This window comes from Panthera tigris, chromosome F3 (assembly GCF_018350195.1).
Source record: "Panthera tigris isolate Pti1 chromosome F3, P.tigris_Pti1_mat1.1, whole genome shotgun sequence".
NCBI lineage: Eukaryota > Metazoa > Chordata > Mammalia > Carnivora > Felidae > Panthera > Panthera tigris.
Genome location: NC_056678.1, coordinates 67822988 through 67836905, shown reverse-complemented (window position 1 = coordinate 67836905; position 13918 = coordinate 67822988). Strand labels below are relative to the sequence as shown.

The window sequence follows — 13918 nt, the reverse complement described above, 5'->3', positions numbered from 1 at the left end:
CCCGAAGTCGTGTGTTGGCTATTGTTCTTATACTTCATGTAAAATGGAATCAGAGAGAAGAAAGAGGAGGAGAAGAAGGAACAGGCGGCAGCAGGGAGACAGGGACCCACGGCCAGAGATGGCTCGTTTGGGATAATGTTTACATGCTCTGGAGTGAAATGGAAGTTTTACATGAAGAACTGAGAGAGCTGCCTGGCTGGCTCAGTTGGAAGAGCCCAGGACTCTTGATCTCAGGGTCGTGAGTTCAAGCTCCGTGGTGAGTATAGAGCAACAGAAAGAGAGAGAGAGACCGGAAAAAAAAAAAAGGAACTGAGTGAGGGATTGGCCCCTGGTTTCCATATCCATGGAGACCCAGCAGTGATACGGGAGAGCACTCTGGCCTCCCAAGGACCCAGAGCGACAGCAGGACATTAAGCCATGTTAACGACATTTAATTAGGTGCTTGATGTTTAGTTTCCTCCTTTTGATGTTTAAACTGGTTCATGTCTGTCAGGATAGGAAATCCTGTTCCCAGTCAATTCAGGATAGAAAATCCTCCCCTCTCGCCACCCCTGCAGCTCCTCTGATGGCTTTGCTGGGATATTGGCTCCCAGGGGGCATCTGTGCTAATGGGGCCTGGAGGTAAATACTGAGTTTATTATTCTCTTTAGTTTTGGTTTTGTTTTTTTTTTTTTTAGAGAGCATGCACCTTGCCGAATTCTTTTTCTTTTAATGGTTGTTTTTAAGAGAGAGAGAAAGAATGCGAATGGAGGAGGGGCGCAAAGAGGGGGGAGACACAGAATCTGAAATAGGTTCCAGGCTCTGGACCATCAGTACAGAGCCGGACGCGGGGCCTGAACCCAGGAACCACGAGATCATGACCTGAGCCAAAGCTGGACGGTAAACCGACTGCACCACCCAGGTGCCCTGGTAAATACTGAATTAAACAGGCCCAAGTCGGAGATGAGGGACCATGTGCATCTAACCTTGGAGAGGAGAGGGGTGGGAGAGGCAGGGGAGGGGCAGCGAGGAGGGCCCGCCCGCCAGCTGGGCACTCCATGCAGTGGAAGACAGGCACTGGTGAGAAGCTGGGCCCTGGCTCCCTGCAGTAAGCGGCCAGAGAGCTTCAAACCTGCCGTGGGGAGGACAGGCGCTGACTGTGTTCCAGAAGAAGGGCTTAGGGAGGGCACCGCGGGCAGAACCCGGAAAGCCGCAAGACTCATCTACGGGAGCAGCCAGGTCGGAGAGGGGTGGACATCAGGTCTCAGGGCCAAGAGGTGGCAGAGGGCCAGTGCTGCTGGGAATACACCAGTGCTGTCCTCATGAGCCATGGGCTTCCCCACATCCACTCTGGGCTCTGGGGCTCCAGGTCTCCCCTTCCCCCTGACCAGCATCCCTCACTGGCTGTGTGACATTGGAGGAGCCCGCACTGCCCTCTCTTGGCCTGAGCACTATCACCACCCCTCCCACACACACCCCAACGCTGGCCCCTAACAGGTTTGGGACCCAGCCCCCAGCCAAGGAGGCAGCACACTAGAAGCCGGTGCTCAGGGGGGAAGTGGAGGGCTGACTCCGGCATCCCGGCCGGGCAACCTTCCCTTGGGCACCTGCCCACCTCAGGTCCCAGAACAGCGGAGACAGCACCTGCCAAAGGCCAGATGCCGTGGGCCAGATGTCCAGGACGGAGGTGCGGCCCCAAGCCGGCCCCCCAGCTGATTTCAGTTCCTCTCCTCAGCGGAGGCCTTCCGCTGTGCCAGCCAGGGTACCACCAGTGCGTGTGCCTGTGCGTACCAGCGAGCGTGTGCACCAGCGAGCGTGCGCACCAGCGCGTGGCCACGGGCCGCCCTCCCTCCTCCCCACCACCACCCCAGGTACTGACCAGAAACAGGAAGTAAAATTAACCGAAACCGAGAACTGAAACCGACGTAATCTCTCGCTGCCTCTGGGAGAGGTCGCGCGGGGGCTGTGACACAACACGGAACTGGGGCACAGTGACTCTAGGGACAGGCCGACAGGAACTGTGTCCGGAAGGGAGGCGTGGGGGCAACAAGCTGACGTCATTTCTGAGCAGGACACACAAAGGGGGCGGGGGGCGGGGAGGGCAGGTGCTTCACCAGAACCCAAGTGCCCCTCACCCCACCCCGCTGCTTGGGGACATCCACGATGACAAAACGGGCTGGGGCAGCTTCTCCTGTCAGTGGCCTGTCTTCAGTGAGACGCCCGCTTCCTGTGAGAGGAAAGGCCCCTTCGGGGGTTGGAGGGGAAGCAGCTGGTGCCTGCCCCTCCCCCCACCCCCAGCAGTGCCCCGGGCAGGGGAAGAGGGGGCAGAAGACACCTAGAGACAGCACCTTGTGGGGTTCCAGGTCTTTAATTTTCCCTGCTTTATCTTTTTTTTCTTTTTTCTTTTTTTAACAATCAAATTGGCAGAAAATGGCTGGGGCTGGTGGGCACTGGGGGTCCACTGAAAAATCCCCAAAATTCACACTGAGGTTTCAGTCCCGGTTGCTGAGGTGGGGATGAGGTCAGGCTTCACGGAGATTTCCCAACTCACCCTAGAACATTTTTCCCAAACGGCTGGAGAAGAGGTCAGAATAGGTCCCCCATTACTGTAGATGAGGATATGGTCCCCCCCACCCCTCAAGCTCTTCTGATACGCGGAGATAGAAGGCTGTGGTTTCTAATTGCCTAAAATCATCTCTTAAAAATACAAAACACGTGCAGTTGGCTTTGGTACAAAAAAGAAAACAACGACAACAAAAAAACATTCTGGTCCCGTGGGTTTTCCCCTCACCCCCCAACAAAGCCGTTAGGGCCACCTCAGCCCCTCCTCCATCGGCTCCGGAAGCCAGGCGGTCTCCCTGGGGCTCCCGGGAGGATGGACAAGGGAGAAGAGCAGTGCGAGGCTGAGGGGGAGCGAGGGGGGCGTGGCCCTGCCCACAGCCCCTCTTGGGGGGGGGGGGGGTCAGCAGGGTCCTGCGGTGCAGCCCCTCCTCACAGACGGTGTTGCCCAGGAGGGGCGTCAGGGTTAGAACCCAGCAGCGGCACGGTTAAGCCTGAATAAACCCCAGTAGTGTTACAGGACAAGGCCCCCTGATCCCTATGGCTTGGTTCCCATGTCCCTGGTGCTCTAAATCTCCCCACTCCCTGCGTCACTAATAAACAATAAATAAATAAATTTTCCTAAAGTAGAGGGAAGAAGGCATGAAAAACTGGCATCTGTGGTGTAGCTTCTGGATGCCACCAGGGGGCACTGCGGCCCAATTCCTCCAGCTTCCTAAGCGGCCCGGGGTGTCCAAGGAGCCCAAGAGCTGGCAAGGACAATCAGCAGTTCTAATGTTCCCTCATCATTGGCGGATTGGAGTCCCCAGAGTTTGCCTCCCTCGGTGTGTTCTTCATGGGGGCACAGGACGGGGGAGGGGCCCCCTTAGCTCTCTGAAGCCACAGGCTCCCCGTCGCGAGTCTCTGTCTCTTCCGGGATGTCCTGCATTCGGGTGAAGTCTAAAGGGGGACGGGGCAGCGTTAGTGAGAGGGCACCCGCTCTGCGAGCAGCTGCACCCCTACACTGACGCCGCCCCATGTCAGCAAAGTAATGTTCCCACACCTGTGCGCTGCTTCCCTTCCTGAGGATAGGAGGATACGGCTTGGCCAATAAAATACAAAATACTCTGGGGCGCCTGGGTGGCTCAGTCGGTTGAGCATCCGACTAGCTTTTGCCCCACATTGACCTCTGCCAATGACAGCGTGGAGCCGGCTTGGGACCCTCTCTCTCCCTCTCTCTCTCTGCTCCTCCCCTGCTCGTCCTCTGTCTCTCTAAAGTTAAAAATAAAATAAGATAAACAAATAAGGGCGCCTGGCTGGCTGAGTAGTGGAGCATGGGACTCGATCTCAGGGGTGTGAGTTCAAGTGGCCCCACGCTGGGTGCAGAGATTATTTAAAAATAAAATCTTAAATGGGGTTCCGGGGGCGGGGGGGTTCAGTTAAGCATCTGACTCTTGGTTTTGGCTCAGGTCATGATCTCACAGTTTGTGGGTTCAAGCCCCACATCAGGCTCTGTGCTGACAATGCAGAGCCTGCTTGGTTGGAGTCTCTCTCTCTCCCCCACCCCTCTCTCTGCCCCTCCAGCCCACATCTCTCTCACTCTCAAAATAAATAAAACTAAAAACAAATAAACAAATAAGATACAAAATATTTTAAGATGGTTACATAAAGGCACACTAGCTTTTGGTTATTTTGTGTTTCCTGAACAAACTATGAGAACTTGGAAGGTCTTAGAATTTTTTTTTTTTTCTTAGAAACCTATTTCTACTTGAAGAGGCTGAGATCACACTCACTGGAGGAGACAGAGGCTCCTACATTTGCTTCCTAGAGCTCCGCCACCCGCTCACCATCAGAAGAGGCTGCAGGTGTGTCCTCTGTGCCCCTCCCAAGAGTCACCATAGCCCTGGGAGGTTAACTAGGGGTCACCTCACATGTCCCCAGGACACACAGCCAAGGGCCGCACCCCACTTCCCTTCTGCGCCTCACCTCGCGGACTATGGGGAGGGGACAGGCGGCTGCCCCCCTCCTCCTCGCTGCCCGTGTCGGGGTCACTGCTGTCCTGCAGCCGCTCCTCGGGGCTGCCCAGCTCCTGTCTCTCTCGGTCCTCAAAGGGTCGATGGATAGAGCGAATGGTCACAGACAAATCCAGGCGGTCGTGGCCTCGGCTGGGCTGTGACGGGCCGGCAGGAAAGGCAGCAGGCCGAGGAATGAGCTCAGCCAGGGCAGCACCGCTGAGCGCCTGGTGCCCGACCGCCCGTCCCAGCCCCCCAGTTGCCCACTTCTGTGCCCCACTGCCTATCCCAGCCGCCCAGACCGCCCGTCCCGGCCCCCCAGCCGGCGCCCGGCGCTTCTGGCCGCGGCCGGTCGCCTTCGGGCTCGAGTCCCCGGTCGGCTCAGGGCCTCCTTACCTGCGGCGGCGTGAAACTCAGGTAGAGGGCGTCTCCGGCCGGGAGGCTGCGGCGCCGAGGGTCCAGGGGCCTGCGGGCCCAGGGGGCCTCGGCCGGAGGGGGCTCGCTATGGCCCAAGGCGGCCAGCTGCCTGCGCGCCTCCTCGGCCTCGCGCTCCAGCAGGGCCCGGGCCTGCTCGCTCTCGCGGAGCCGGGCCTCCAGGCTGCCCGCCTCGGTGGCGCGCTCCTCGCCCAGCCGCCGGCAGCGCCGCAGCTCCTCCTGCAGCAGCGCGTGCTGACGCTGCAGCAGGGCCAGCTCGGTGGCCTGCTTGTCGGGCGCCGCGGGGGCCGCCGGCCCGCTGCGGCCGAGCTCCCCGTCGCGGGAGTCGGCTCGGGTCAGCTTCTCCCGCCGCTCGGGGCCCTCGGGGAAGCGGGCTTCCATCAGGGTGTCCTGCTGGGCCACAGCCGCCTGGGGGCGCACGGGGACAGTCAGGCGTAGGGGAACCCGGTGGGGGGCGGGGGCAGGGGAGCGTGCCCCGGCCAGGCTGACGGGCCCCACCCCTGCCCCACCCCGCCTCTGGCTCCTCCCCGCCCCCACCGACCTGGAGACCGTGCAGAAGTCCATAGAGATTGACCAATCGCTGTAACGCTTCCTGAGGACAGAGGAGAGGGTGGGGACAGGGCCCAAGCTTCAGGGTGGGAGAGCTGCCCAGAAGGCGACTAAATGTGGGTTTGGGGACAGTCAACCTTTGGACGCTTTCCGAGGTAGCCTCTCCCCGACACCACTCTGAGCTGGGCTCCAATTTCTCAGACACGACACCCTCCCTCCAGTCCGCCATACCTCCTCACATCCCTCTCACCTCCTGGGGAGCCCTCAGCTGATTTCCATTCCGATCCTGCAGAGACAGGCAAGGACGGGCACTCATAGACACAAGGTCCCTGGAGCGTGTCCCTGACAGCTCTGTGTCAGGGGCCGACAGCCCGGCCGCCCCCCTTCCCACCCTCTGCCAGTTCCGGCACCTCCTGCGGACCCACCTTCTGGCTGGAGTCGGAGTCAGCTCTGCAGAGCTCAATTGAGCCATTGAAGGTTCTGGCCTCACCATCTGCAAAGATGGAAAAGGACACGCTGAGCCCCGACTTCAGGGCCCTGCAGTTTGGCCCCTCCTACCCCCCCCCCGCCCCCCACCACCGCCCCGGCCCGCACTCACTGGCGGTGACCCCAGGACTCGTGCTCCCGCCGCTGTCCGGGTCCACGGGCAAGGCTGGTTCCCGGGGCGTGAGGAGCAGCTCCACGCCGGGCCCCACCAGGAGGTCCTTCAGGCCCTCCACTACAGGGAAGGGAGGACATGAGGACAGGAGCCGGAACCTTTGGTAGGGGCGGGGCGGGGGGCGGGGGGAGGTAGTGGTAGGGGGCACCCTCGTCCCACGGCACCGGCAACGTTTAGGCATCTGGGGGAGCCCCCTGCACAGGTGGGCTCCACCATACCACCACCCACGAGACAGAGGTTACTTCAGCAAGGACCAGGCCTCCTTCCCGCACCGGGCACCAGCGGGCACTCCCATGGGGCCTCCCCTTGTCTGTGTGCCCACGCTCTGTGAGGTCACGAGGGGGGGCCCCCTCACCCTCACGGATGGCATCCTGCAGCAGCCGCTCCCCGCGAGGGCACTCCAGGGACTCGGAGCGGAAAAGGCCCCTGGGCAGGGTGGGCAGGGTCACCCCGCCACCATCATCTTCCACCTGGAAATGGGTCATCTCGGCGAACAGCCCAACCTTTTCTTGTAGCAGCTCTGCCAGCGCCCGGTCTTTCTGTCGCAGCTCCGCTGTGGACGAGGGACGGATGAGCACACGGAGGCCTGGGAGCCGGCAGCGGAAAGGCTGCCCGAGGGCTCAGAGGCCAGGCCCGGGCTCAGTGGCAGGACTTAAGTCTGAATTTTTGGCATTTATGCAAAAGAAAAAAAAAACAAACACTTCTTCGGGGAAAAGTAATACATTCACTTATTGTTTTCTAAAGTAGGCTCCATGCAGCGCCTGCGTGGCTCAGTCAGTTACGTGTCCGACTTCAGCTCGGGGCATGATCTCGCAATCCATGAGTTCAAGCCCCGCATCAGGCTCTGTGCCGACAGCTCGGAGCCTGGCACCTGCTTCAGATTCTGTGTCTCCCTCTGTCTCTGCCCCTCCCCCACTAGCACTCTCTCTCTCTCTCTCTCAAAAATAAACATTAAAAAAAAAATGTTTAAAGTAGGCTCCATGCCCAACATGGGGCTCGAACTCATGACCCTACTCAGGACCCGGAGATCAAGAGGTGCAGGCTCTACCGACTGAGACAGCCCGGAGCCCCTGCACTTCTGTTTTACAAACAAAACTGAGACGACCTGGGGCAGGGACTGCAGGTGTCCCCAGGTTTCATCCTCCCATCTTCCTATAACTGGAGAATCTATACACATTTCATCTGGGCACATGGCTGCCAGTTAGACTACACCCGACAGCCTAACACTGCCACGGACTGAATTCTGGCCAGCGGACAGGACTGTCTCTCTGGACCAGCCCTTCCAAGAAAGGAGTAACGGAGGTGCCTGGTGCCTGCGTGGCTCAGTCGGTTACGCGTCCAACTTTGGCTCAGGTCATGACCTCGCAGTTCAGGAGTTCCAGCCCCGTGTCGGGCTCTGTGCTCTCAGCGCAGAGCAGCTTTGGATCATCCGTATCCCTCTCTCTCTGCTCCTCCCCCTCCCGTCCCCCTCCCATCCCCCTCCCTCAAAAATAAATTATCAAAAATAAACTAACATTGAAAAATAAAATCGAGGCGCCTGGGCGGCTCAGTCGGTTAAGCGTCTCTTGGTTTCAGCTCAGGTCATGACCTCACGATCTCATGAGTTCGAGCCCTGTGTCAGGCTCTGCGCTGACAGCGTGGAGCCTGCTTGGGATTTTCTCTCTGCCCCTCCCCCACTCGTGCTTGAACTCACGCTCTCAAAAATAAATACATAAACTTTTTTTTTTTTTTTTTCAAATCTTAAAACAGAGACCTCTCCCTGTTCCTTTCCACCTCCCTGCTAGCTGGGATGTACATGTACCAGCGGGAGCTGGAGTAGCCACTTTGGACAGGGAGACAAGGGATCGCTGGGTAAAGACAGACAGCACAGCTGTACTGACCACCCGGCACTTCCCACCTCTGGACCGGAGAGAAGTCACCTTCTACCTTGTTTAGGAAACTGATTTTTGTCGGTCTTTTTGTATAACAGTTAGTTCACAGTCTAACCGATAAACGTAAAAAAAGTAACTTAATGTCTCAACCCTGGTCTTCCTGGTTCCCCTTCATCGGCCACACAGTAAGAACACCGTTCTGAGGGTACTAGGTGCACACACGGGGCACGCGACGCGCTCCTTTCCCCATCATTTTTACACCCGTGGTGGCAGACGCTTGACGTTGTTTTAAACCTTGCCCTCTTACTTAACGAGACAGTCTGGTCACGGATCTACCTCAGCCCTCAAGAGCCACGTCCCTTTTTAAATAGTTCCATAGTATTCCATCGTGTGGATGCATGGTAATTACTTAACGAGCTCTGTGGATGGACTTACTCTTGATTCGACGTAGGTAGGCCTCATCCTCTGTCTCAATCAGTGGGAAGTCCTCTCTGGATGGGCATCTAGAGGGGTAACAGGTCGGGTGGGGTTGAGGGATCAGGAATCGGCCTCCTTTCCGTGCTCTCTGCTTCTCCGGTAAGAGTCCCCAGCCCCGGGCCCTGGCTTTAGTCACTCCTGACCCCCTGCTTTCCTTCACACCCATCATCTGTCTGTACTGGTGTGTGTGTTACCTCTCCACAGGCCACCTGCAGGGGAGCGCCATGAGCACAGGCAAACACAGGCTTTGGCGTTAAGCAAACTGGGCCCCGATCCTGGTCCCACTATTTACCAGGTGGTAATCTCTCTGTTTCTCCTCTGAAAAATGGGTATATCTTCTTCACAGGTTTTTTGATAGAATTAAATGAGATAACGTAACAGTGCTTTGAACAAGGCAAAAGCTCAATAAATCGATTACAAAAAGTAACATTAATTCTAATTTTCACAGCTACAAATACGAGTGCTGTTAATAAAGAGGCCCCCAGGGATCTACTGTCAATGGCTCAGGTGTTTTGCACTTTTCCCAGAACAGGCAATGTCCTACTTTTGTACATTTTTGAAAAATTTGTTCAAAAGTCTAAATTGCCGAAGTAAACAAAAGGTTATATATTACAAAGTAAAGAAAATCCAGTTCTAAAAGCAAAAAAAATTTACAAATATCCTTATTGGGTTTATCTTTTGGCATCATCTTCAAGGATCCATTCTGAAATTTTACATGCGTTTTGTTTTTTGTCATCATAAAAGACACAGCACTGCTGAGGACATCAACTCTAACGTGTGTCTAATGGAAGCTGGAGGGTGGCTGAGGTAGCACACTGAGCAATTTCCTTCTTGCCTCGCCCGTACGAGGTGCGCGCATGAGACTTACTCCTCTTACCTCCAGGATCAATGGTTTCATTCCCTTTTTCATTCAGTTTTAGAAAATAAAAATAAGGGGCGCCTGGGTGGCTCAGTGGGTTAAGCGGCCGACTTCGGCTCAGGTCATGATCTCGCGGTCAGTGAGTTCGAGCCCCGCGTCGGGCTCTGTGCTGACAGCTCAGAGCCTGGAGCCTGTTTCAGATTCTGTGTCTCCCTCTCTCTGACCCTCCCCCATTCATGCTCTGTCTCTCTCTGTCTCAAAAATAAATAAACATTAAAAAAAAAAAAAAAAAAAAAGAAAAGAAAAATAAAATGCAATCCAATCCAAGTAACAGTTCACTGCCTACAGACCAGGGTGTTCATGCAGCTGAAACTGTACTGTGGGCCGTCAGACAGGCCACCATAGGGTTAGGGGTTAGGGGTTGGGGCTAGGGGTTAAGGGTGAGGGGTTAGGGGTTGGGGTTAGGGGTTGAGGTTAGCGGTTAGGGTTTGGGGTTAGGGTTAGAATTATGGGTTAGGCATTGGGGTTGCAGTTAGGAGTTAGGGTTCGGGGTTAGTGACCGGGGTAGGGGTTAGGAGTTAGGGTTAGGGGTTAGTGGTTGGCGTAGGGGTCAGGGGTTAGGGCTAGGGGCGGGGGGTTGGGGTATGGTCAGGGTTAGAGTTAGGGGATGGGGGTTGGGGTAGGGTCCGCTCATCGTTGGGGTTTAGGGTCTGGGTCCAGTTCAGGGTCAGGGGTTAGTGTCCAGGGTCAGGGCTCAGGGGTTAGGGGTCAGGGTTAAGTCACAGCTCCAGCTCCAAGCGGTGCTCTGTCAGCTCACGTTGCTGCAAGGTGGTCCGGGTTGTCTTAATAGAAAATACGACTGTACAGGATACGTGAACACAGGTGAGCATTCCGGCTTTGGGCCATCGTGTTTCTCCCCCAGCCTGTGCCTCCACCTCTGGACCCCGGGTTCTTTCCCCCAGGGAGGGCGTGCTGTGGCCCAGGCCCCTCGGCTGCAGGTTTCCCGCGGACGTGCACACACTCACACGCGCACGCTCTGCTGAATGACTCGGATCCAGGTGCTGCGGTCATCCCGGGATGCTGTGTGGACCTCATACATCTCAGGGGGTGCCGCGCTGATCAGAAACATCCCTTTCTCCTGGTTGGCGATGTCCCGTACAATCAGATTCTGCAGTGATACCACCGAGGGCTTGTCCTGCCAGTCAGAAAGGGGGAAATAAGGGTATCTCGGTCTTCAATCTTTCTGGAATTCCCCGAGGATTGAGGGGCCAGCCTGCAATACAGGGCACAAAGCTGTGGTGCAGCCAGCGGGGTCTTTAGGAGCGCACATGACCTCTGACAAGTTAATTAACTTTAATGTTTATTGGGGGCCCGGATGGCTCAGTCAGAAGAGTGAGCTACTCTTGATCTTAGGATTGTGGGTCCAAGCCCTGCCCATGCTGGGTGTAGAGATTACTAATAAGTAAGTAAACTTAAGAGAAAAAACACATAAAGAAACACCTTAAAGGCTTACTTTCCCCATCTGCAACAAGCGGATTAATAATGGACCTCCTGACAGTGTAAAAGTGCCTGCACGCAGTGACCATACATGTTAGCTGTTTTTATGCCTTATGAGATATGACAATAATGGTTACAGTAATAGCCATTTGACTCTGGAAGATTCCAGGGTTCTTTCCAGTTCACATAGAAAAGGAAGAAGAACCCATAGCACCGGTCTGTGCTGAGAAAGGGGAAGGAGGCAGGTCTCACCAGGGCAGGGAAGATGTACTTCTGGTCCTTCTCCTGGAGGAACACCAGTACATCTGTCATCAGCAGCATTAGCACGTCTGGGCAGGGGGAGAGGTGGGAGAACAGCCAGCATCAGAGGCAGGGGGAGGGATGGAAAAGAGGCCTCAGAGGCCTGGGCGGCCGCTTGCCTCCTTCTCAGGGACCAGGCCCAACGTGTCCACTCGGGGCTCCTGCCTCTCTTCCTTCTGGTTGCTTCCTCTTACCTTTCCGGCCTCCCACCCGCCCATTCTTACACCTCAGAAATGCCAGGAGAGGGAGCCTGGGTGGTTCAGTGAGTTAAGTATCTGACTTCGGCTCAGGTCATGATCTCGCAGTTCAGGAGTTCGAGCCCCGCATCGGGCTCTGTGCTGACAGCTCAGAGCCAGGAGCCTGCTTCGGATTCTGTGTCTCCTTCTCTCTCTGCCCCTCCCCTGCTCATGCTCTGTCTCGCAAAAATAAATAAAATGTTAAAAAAAAAAAAAAAAAAGAAAGAAAAAAGAAACACCAGGGGAGAAGAGGCATGTGCCACCAGATCAAACAGCCTCCCAGCTAGAGAAGACTACAGGGGGTCACCGGTGCCTCTGAAGGAAACTGATGCTGGTTTCTTAACCCAGGGACGACAGACCCCAGGATGTCTGCTGCTGGTCTTTAAGGGGTTCTGTAAACCTTCTGAAGTCGCAGAAGCAATTTTACATGTTAATACAACACAGATGTGTATTTTTTGGGTGAAAGAGTCCAGAGTTTTGGGGGAGGGTAAAAAGCATCCCCAGAGCAGGACGGGCCACCCTTTTTCAGCCTTTAAATTCCATGCCTTGGGGCACCTGGGTGGCTCAGTCGGTCGAGTGTCTGACTCTTGATCTCGGCTCAGGTCATGATCTCGCTATTCGTGAGTTCGAGCCCCGCGTATCTGGTTCCATACTGTCAGTGCAGAGCCTGCTTGGGATTCTCTCTCTCTGCCCCTTCCCTGCTCTCTCTCTCTCAAAACAAATAAAAGTTCAAAAAATACATATATTTAAATTCTATGCCTAGCAACCGACATAAGGGTTTTTAGGCTGTCTGACCTAAAATCCCCCTTCCTGGCACATTCCCAGTGCTCGAGGGGCAGGGCGCAGGAGGACTTCACATCCACCTCTCCCACAGCTGAATAATCCCATCTCCCTCCACCCCAGACGCCTCCTTCTTTGTCCTTCTCTGTCCCACCTTCCAGCCACTCAGATCCTGAGTCCTAGACTTTAGCAATGACGGGAAACAAAAGGTCAAGTCCCCAGAACTCAGATGTCACAGTCAAAAAAACACAGGCTCACCCTTTGCCCTTGGAGATCTTACTAAACTGTGGGCACACAGAGGGGAGGGCTTTTGCTAAATGCTTCAGAAATAAAGCTCTCCAGCCTTGCTATTTTTAACCCCCACGGTTTATATTCTTAGCTGCTGCGTGGGAGGGATGGAAAAGAGGGAAAGGGATGAAGACAGGCGCGGCAGGCACAGCAGTCCCCCAGCCTGTGCAGTGGGGACTTCATGACATGAGACACAGACTCAGGCCCAGGGAGCAGGTTCCCTCATTCCTCACCCCCAAAGCCGAGGCCTGCTACTCTCTCTGCCTTGCTTTAGGTAGGAAAGGCTTGGCCTGTGCGGTCTGGGAAAAGAGGCTGGGAAGGCACCCCCACCCCCACCCCCCGCTCTCTTGTGTCTTCCCCCTCCCGCCTGTCCCTCACTGGGCTCTGCTCCCTGCTCTGTGCCTTCCCTGCCTGTGCTCCCAAAGCCCCCGCCCATTCTGCAGCCCCACCAGCTGCCCCTGGTCCTAGAGTTGCTCCGTCTTTCTCACCAAGACTGCTGGCTCTCTGGGCACGCAAGGACCAAAGAAAGGGGTAAATCCTGACCAGGAAGCCCCTGTGCGGTCCGTGAAGTTAAATACAGAACTCGGACTTTGGCTGCAACAGAGACCACATATTCCCTCCCACGGGGCCCCCCAGACGCAGGGCTGCAGAGAGAGATCCTAGGGGCTGGATGCTTCTCTCTCTATATATCTGGCTCCAGGCTCTTGCCTGGCCTGCCGCGCTGACCACTGACCTTTGAAGCGGCCCGTCGCCGTCTTCCAGAGCAAGCAACCATCATGGATGAGCCTGCGCCTCAGAAGCTCCTCTCGGCCAAACGGGCCCTTGCCAGGCACGGGGGTCTGGGCCCGGGGGTCCATACGGTGGTAGATCTCCTGTAGGCGGGCTCCCTTCTCCAGCTCATGCACGTCCTGGTCCACATTGGACAGCAGCTCCTTCACCAGCCCCAGTGCTGTGCTCAGGTCCTGGCGCTCCTCCTCAGTCCCTGGTGCCCAGGGTTGGCATGAGGGACGGCCGGTCCGCTTCAGTCCGGCCCCAGGTCCCACGGTGTCCTGACCCCGTCTTCGGACGTTGCCAGGGGCTCTGCACCTGATCCCGCCCCTTCCCTGGTCACGGAGCCTTTTCTCACCCGACAGACTCCCCACACGCCCCTCCCCGGGCCCACTCCCTCACCGTGGGAGTGCTGGAGGATCCGATTGATGAGCACCGGGTACTTGGTGATGCGCTGGGTCACCAGCAGGACGCACTCCTGCACCCCATGCCGCTTCAGCACGGCCGAACGCGTCACCTTCTACAAGGGCATGGGCAGAGCTCAGGGCCGGAGTGGGGAGAAGGGGAGAAAGAACACTGGATTTGGAGCCTGAGCTGTGGTGCGGACCCTAACTGGGCCGTTCCCCTCCGCTGGCTTAGGGGGCTGCACCTGGAAAACGGGGACCACACGC

At 56.5% G+C, this 13918-nt stretch overlaps 1 protein-coding gene across 6 annotated transcripts in view; it reads right to left on the bottom strand.

Moving 5' to 3' along the window:
* Positions 1–2328: 2328 nt before the first annotated feature.
* ARHGEF2 (Rho/Rac guanine nucleotide exchange factor 2) overlaps positions 2329–13918 on the bottom strand; it is a 39693-nt gene continuing 28103 nt past the window's right edge. For 4 of the 6 annotated variants that reach the window (XM_042976870.1, XM_042976876.1, XM_042976872.1 and 1 more), the window contains 13 exons: positions 13650–13767; positions 13213–13461; positions 11128–11204; positions 10404–10573; positions 8478–8545; positions 6527–6724; positions 6112–6231; positions 5939–6006; positions 5764–5799; positions 5506–5556; positions 4926–5372; positions 4504–4687; positions 2329–3477 (listed from right to left, as the gene is read on the bottom strand). In XM_042976870.1, the coding sequence (XP_042832804.1) occupies positions 3404–3477; positions 4504–4687; positions 4926–5372; positions 5506–5556; positions 5764–5799; positions 5939–6006; positions 6112–6231; positions 6527–6724; positions 8478–8545; positions 10404–10573; positions 11128–11204; positions 13213–13461; positions 13650–13767 (1860 nt within the window). In that variant the 3' untranslated portion in view covers positions 2329–3403. The remainder of the gene's footprint in view (positions 3478–4503; positions 4688–4925; positions 5373–5505; positions 5557–5763; positions 5800–5938; positions 6007–6111; positions 6232–6526; positions 6725–8477; positions 8546–10403; positions 10574–11127; positions 11205–13212; positions 13462–13649; positions 13768–13918) is intronic. The other 2 variants (XM_042976871.1, XM_042976875.1) reach the window with 1 other exon arrangement.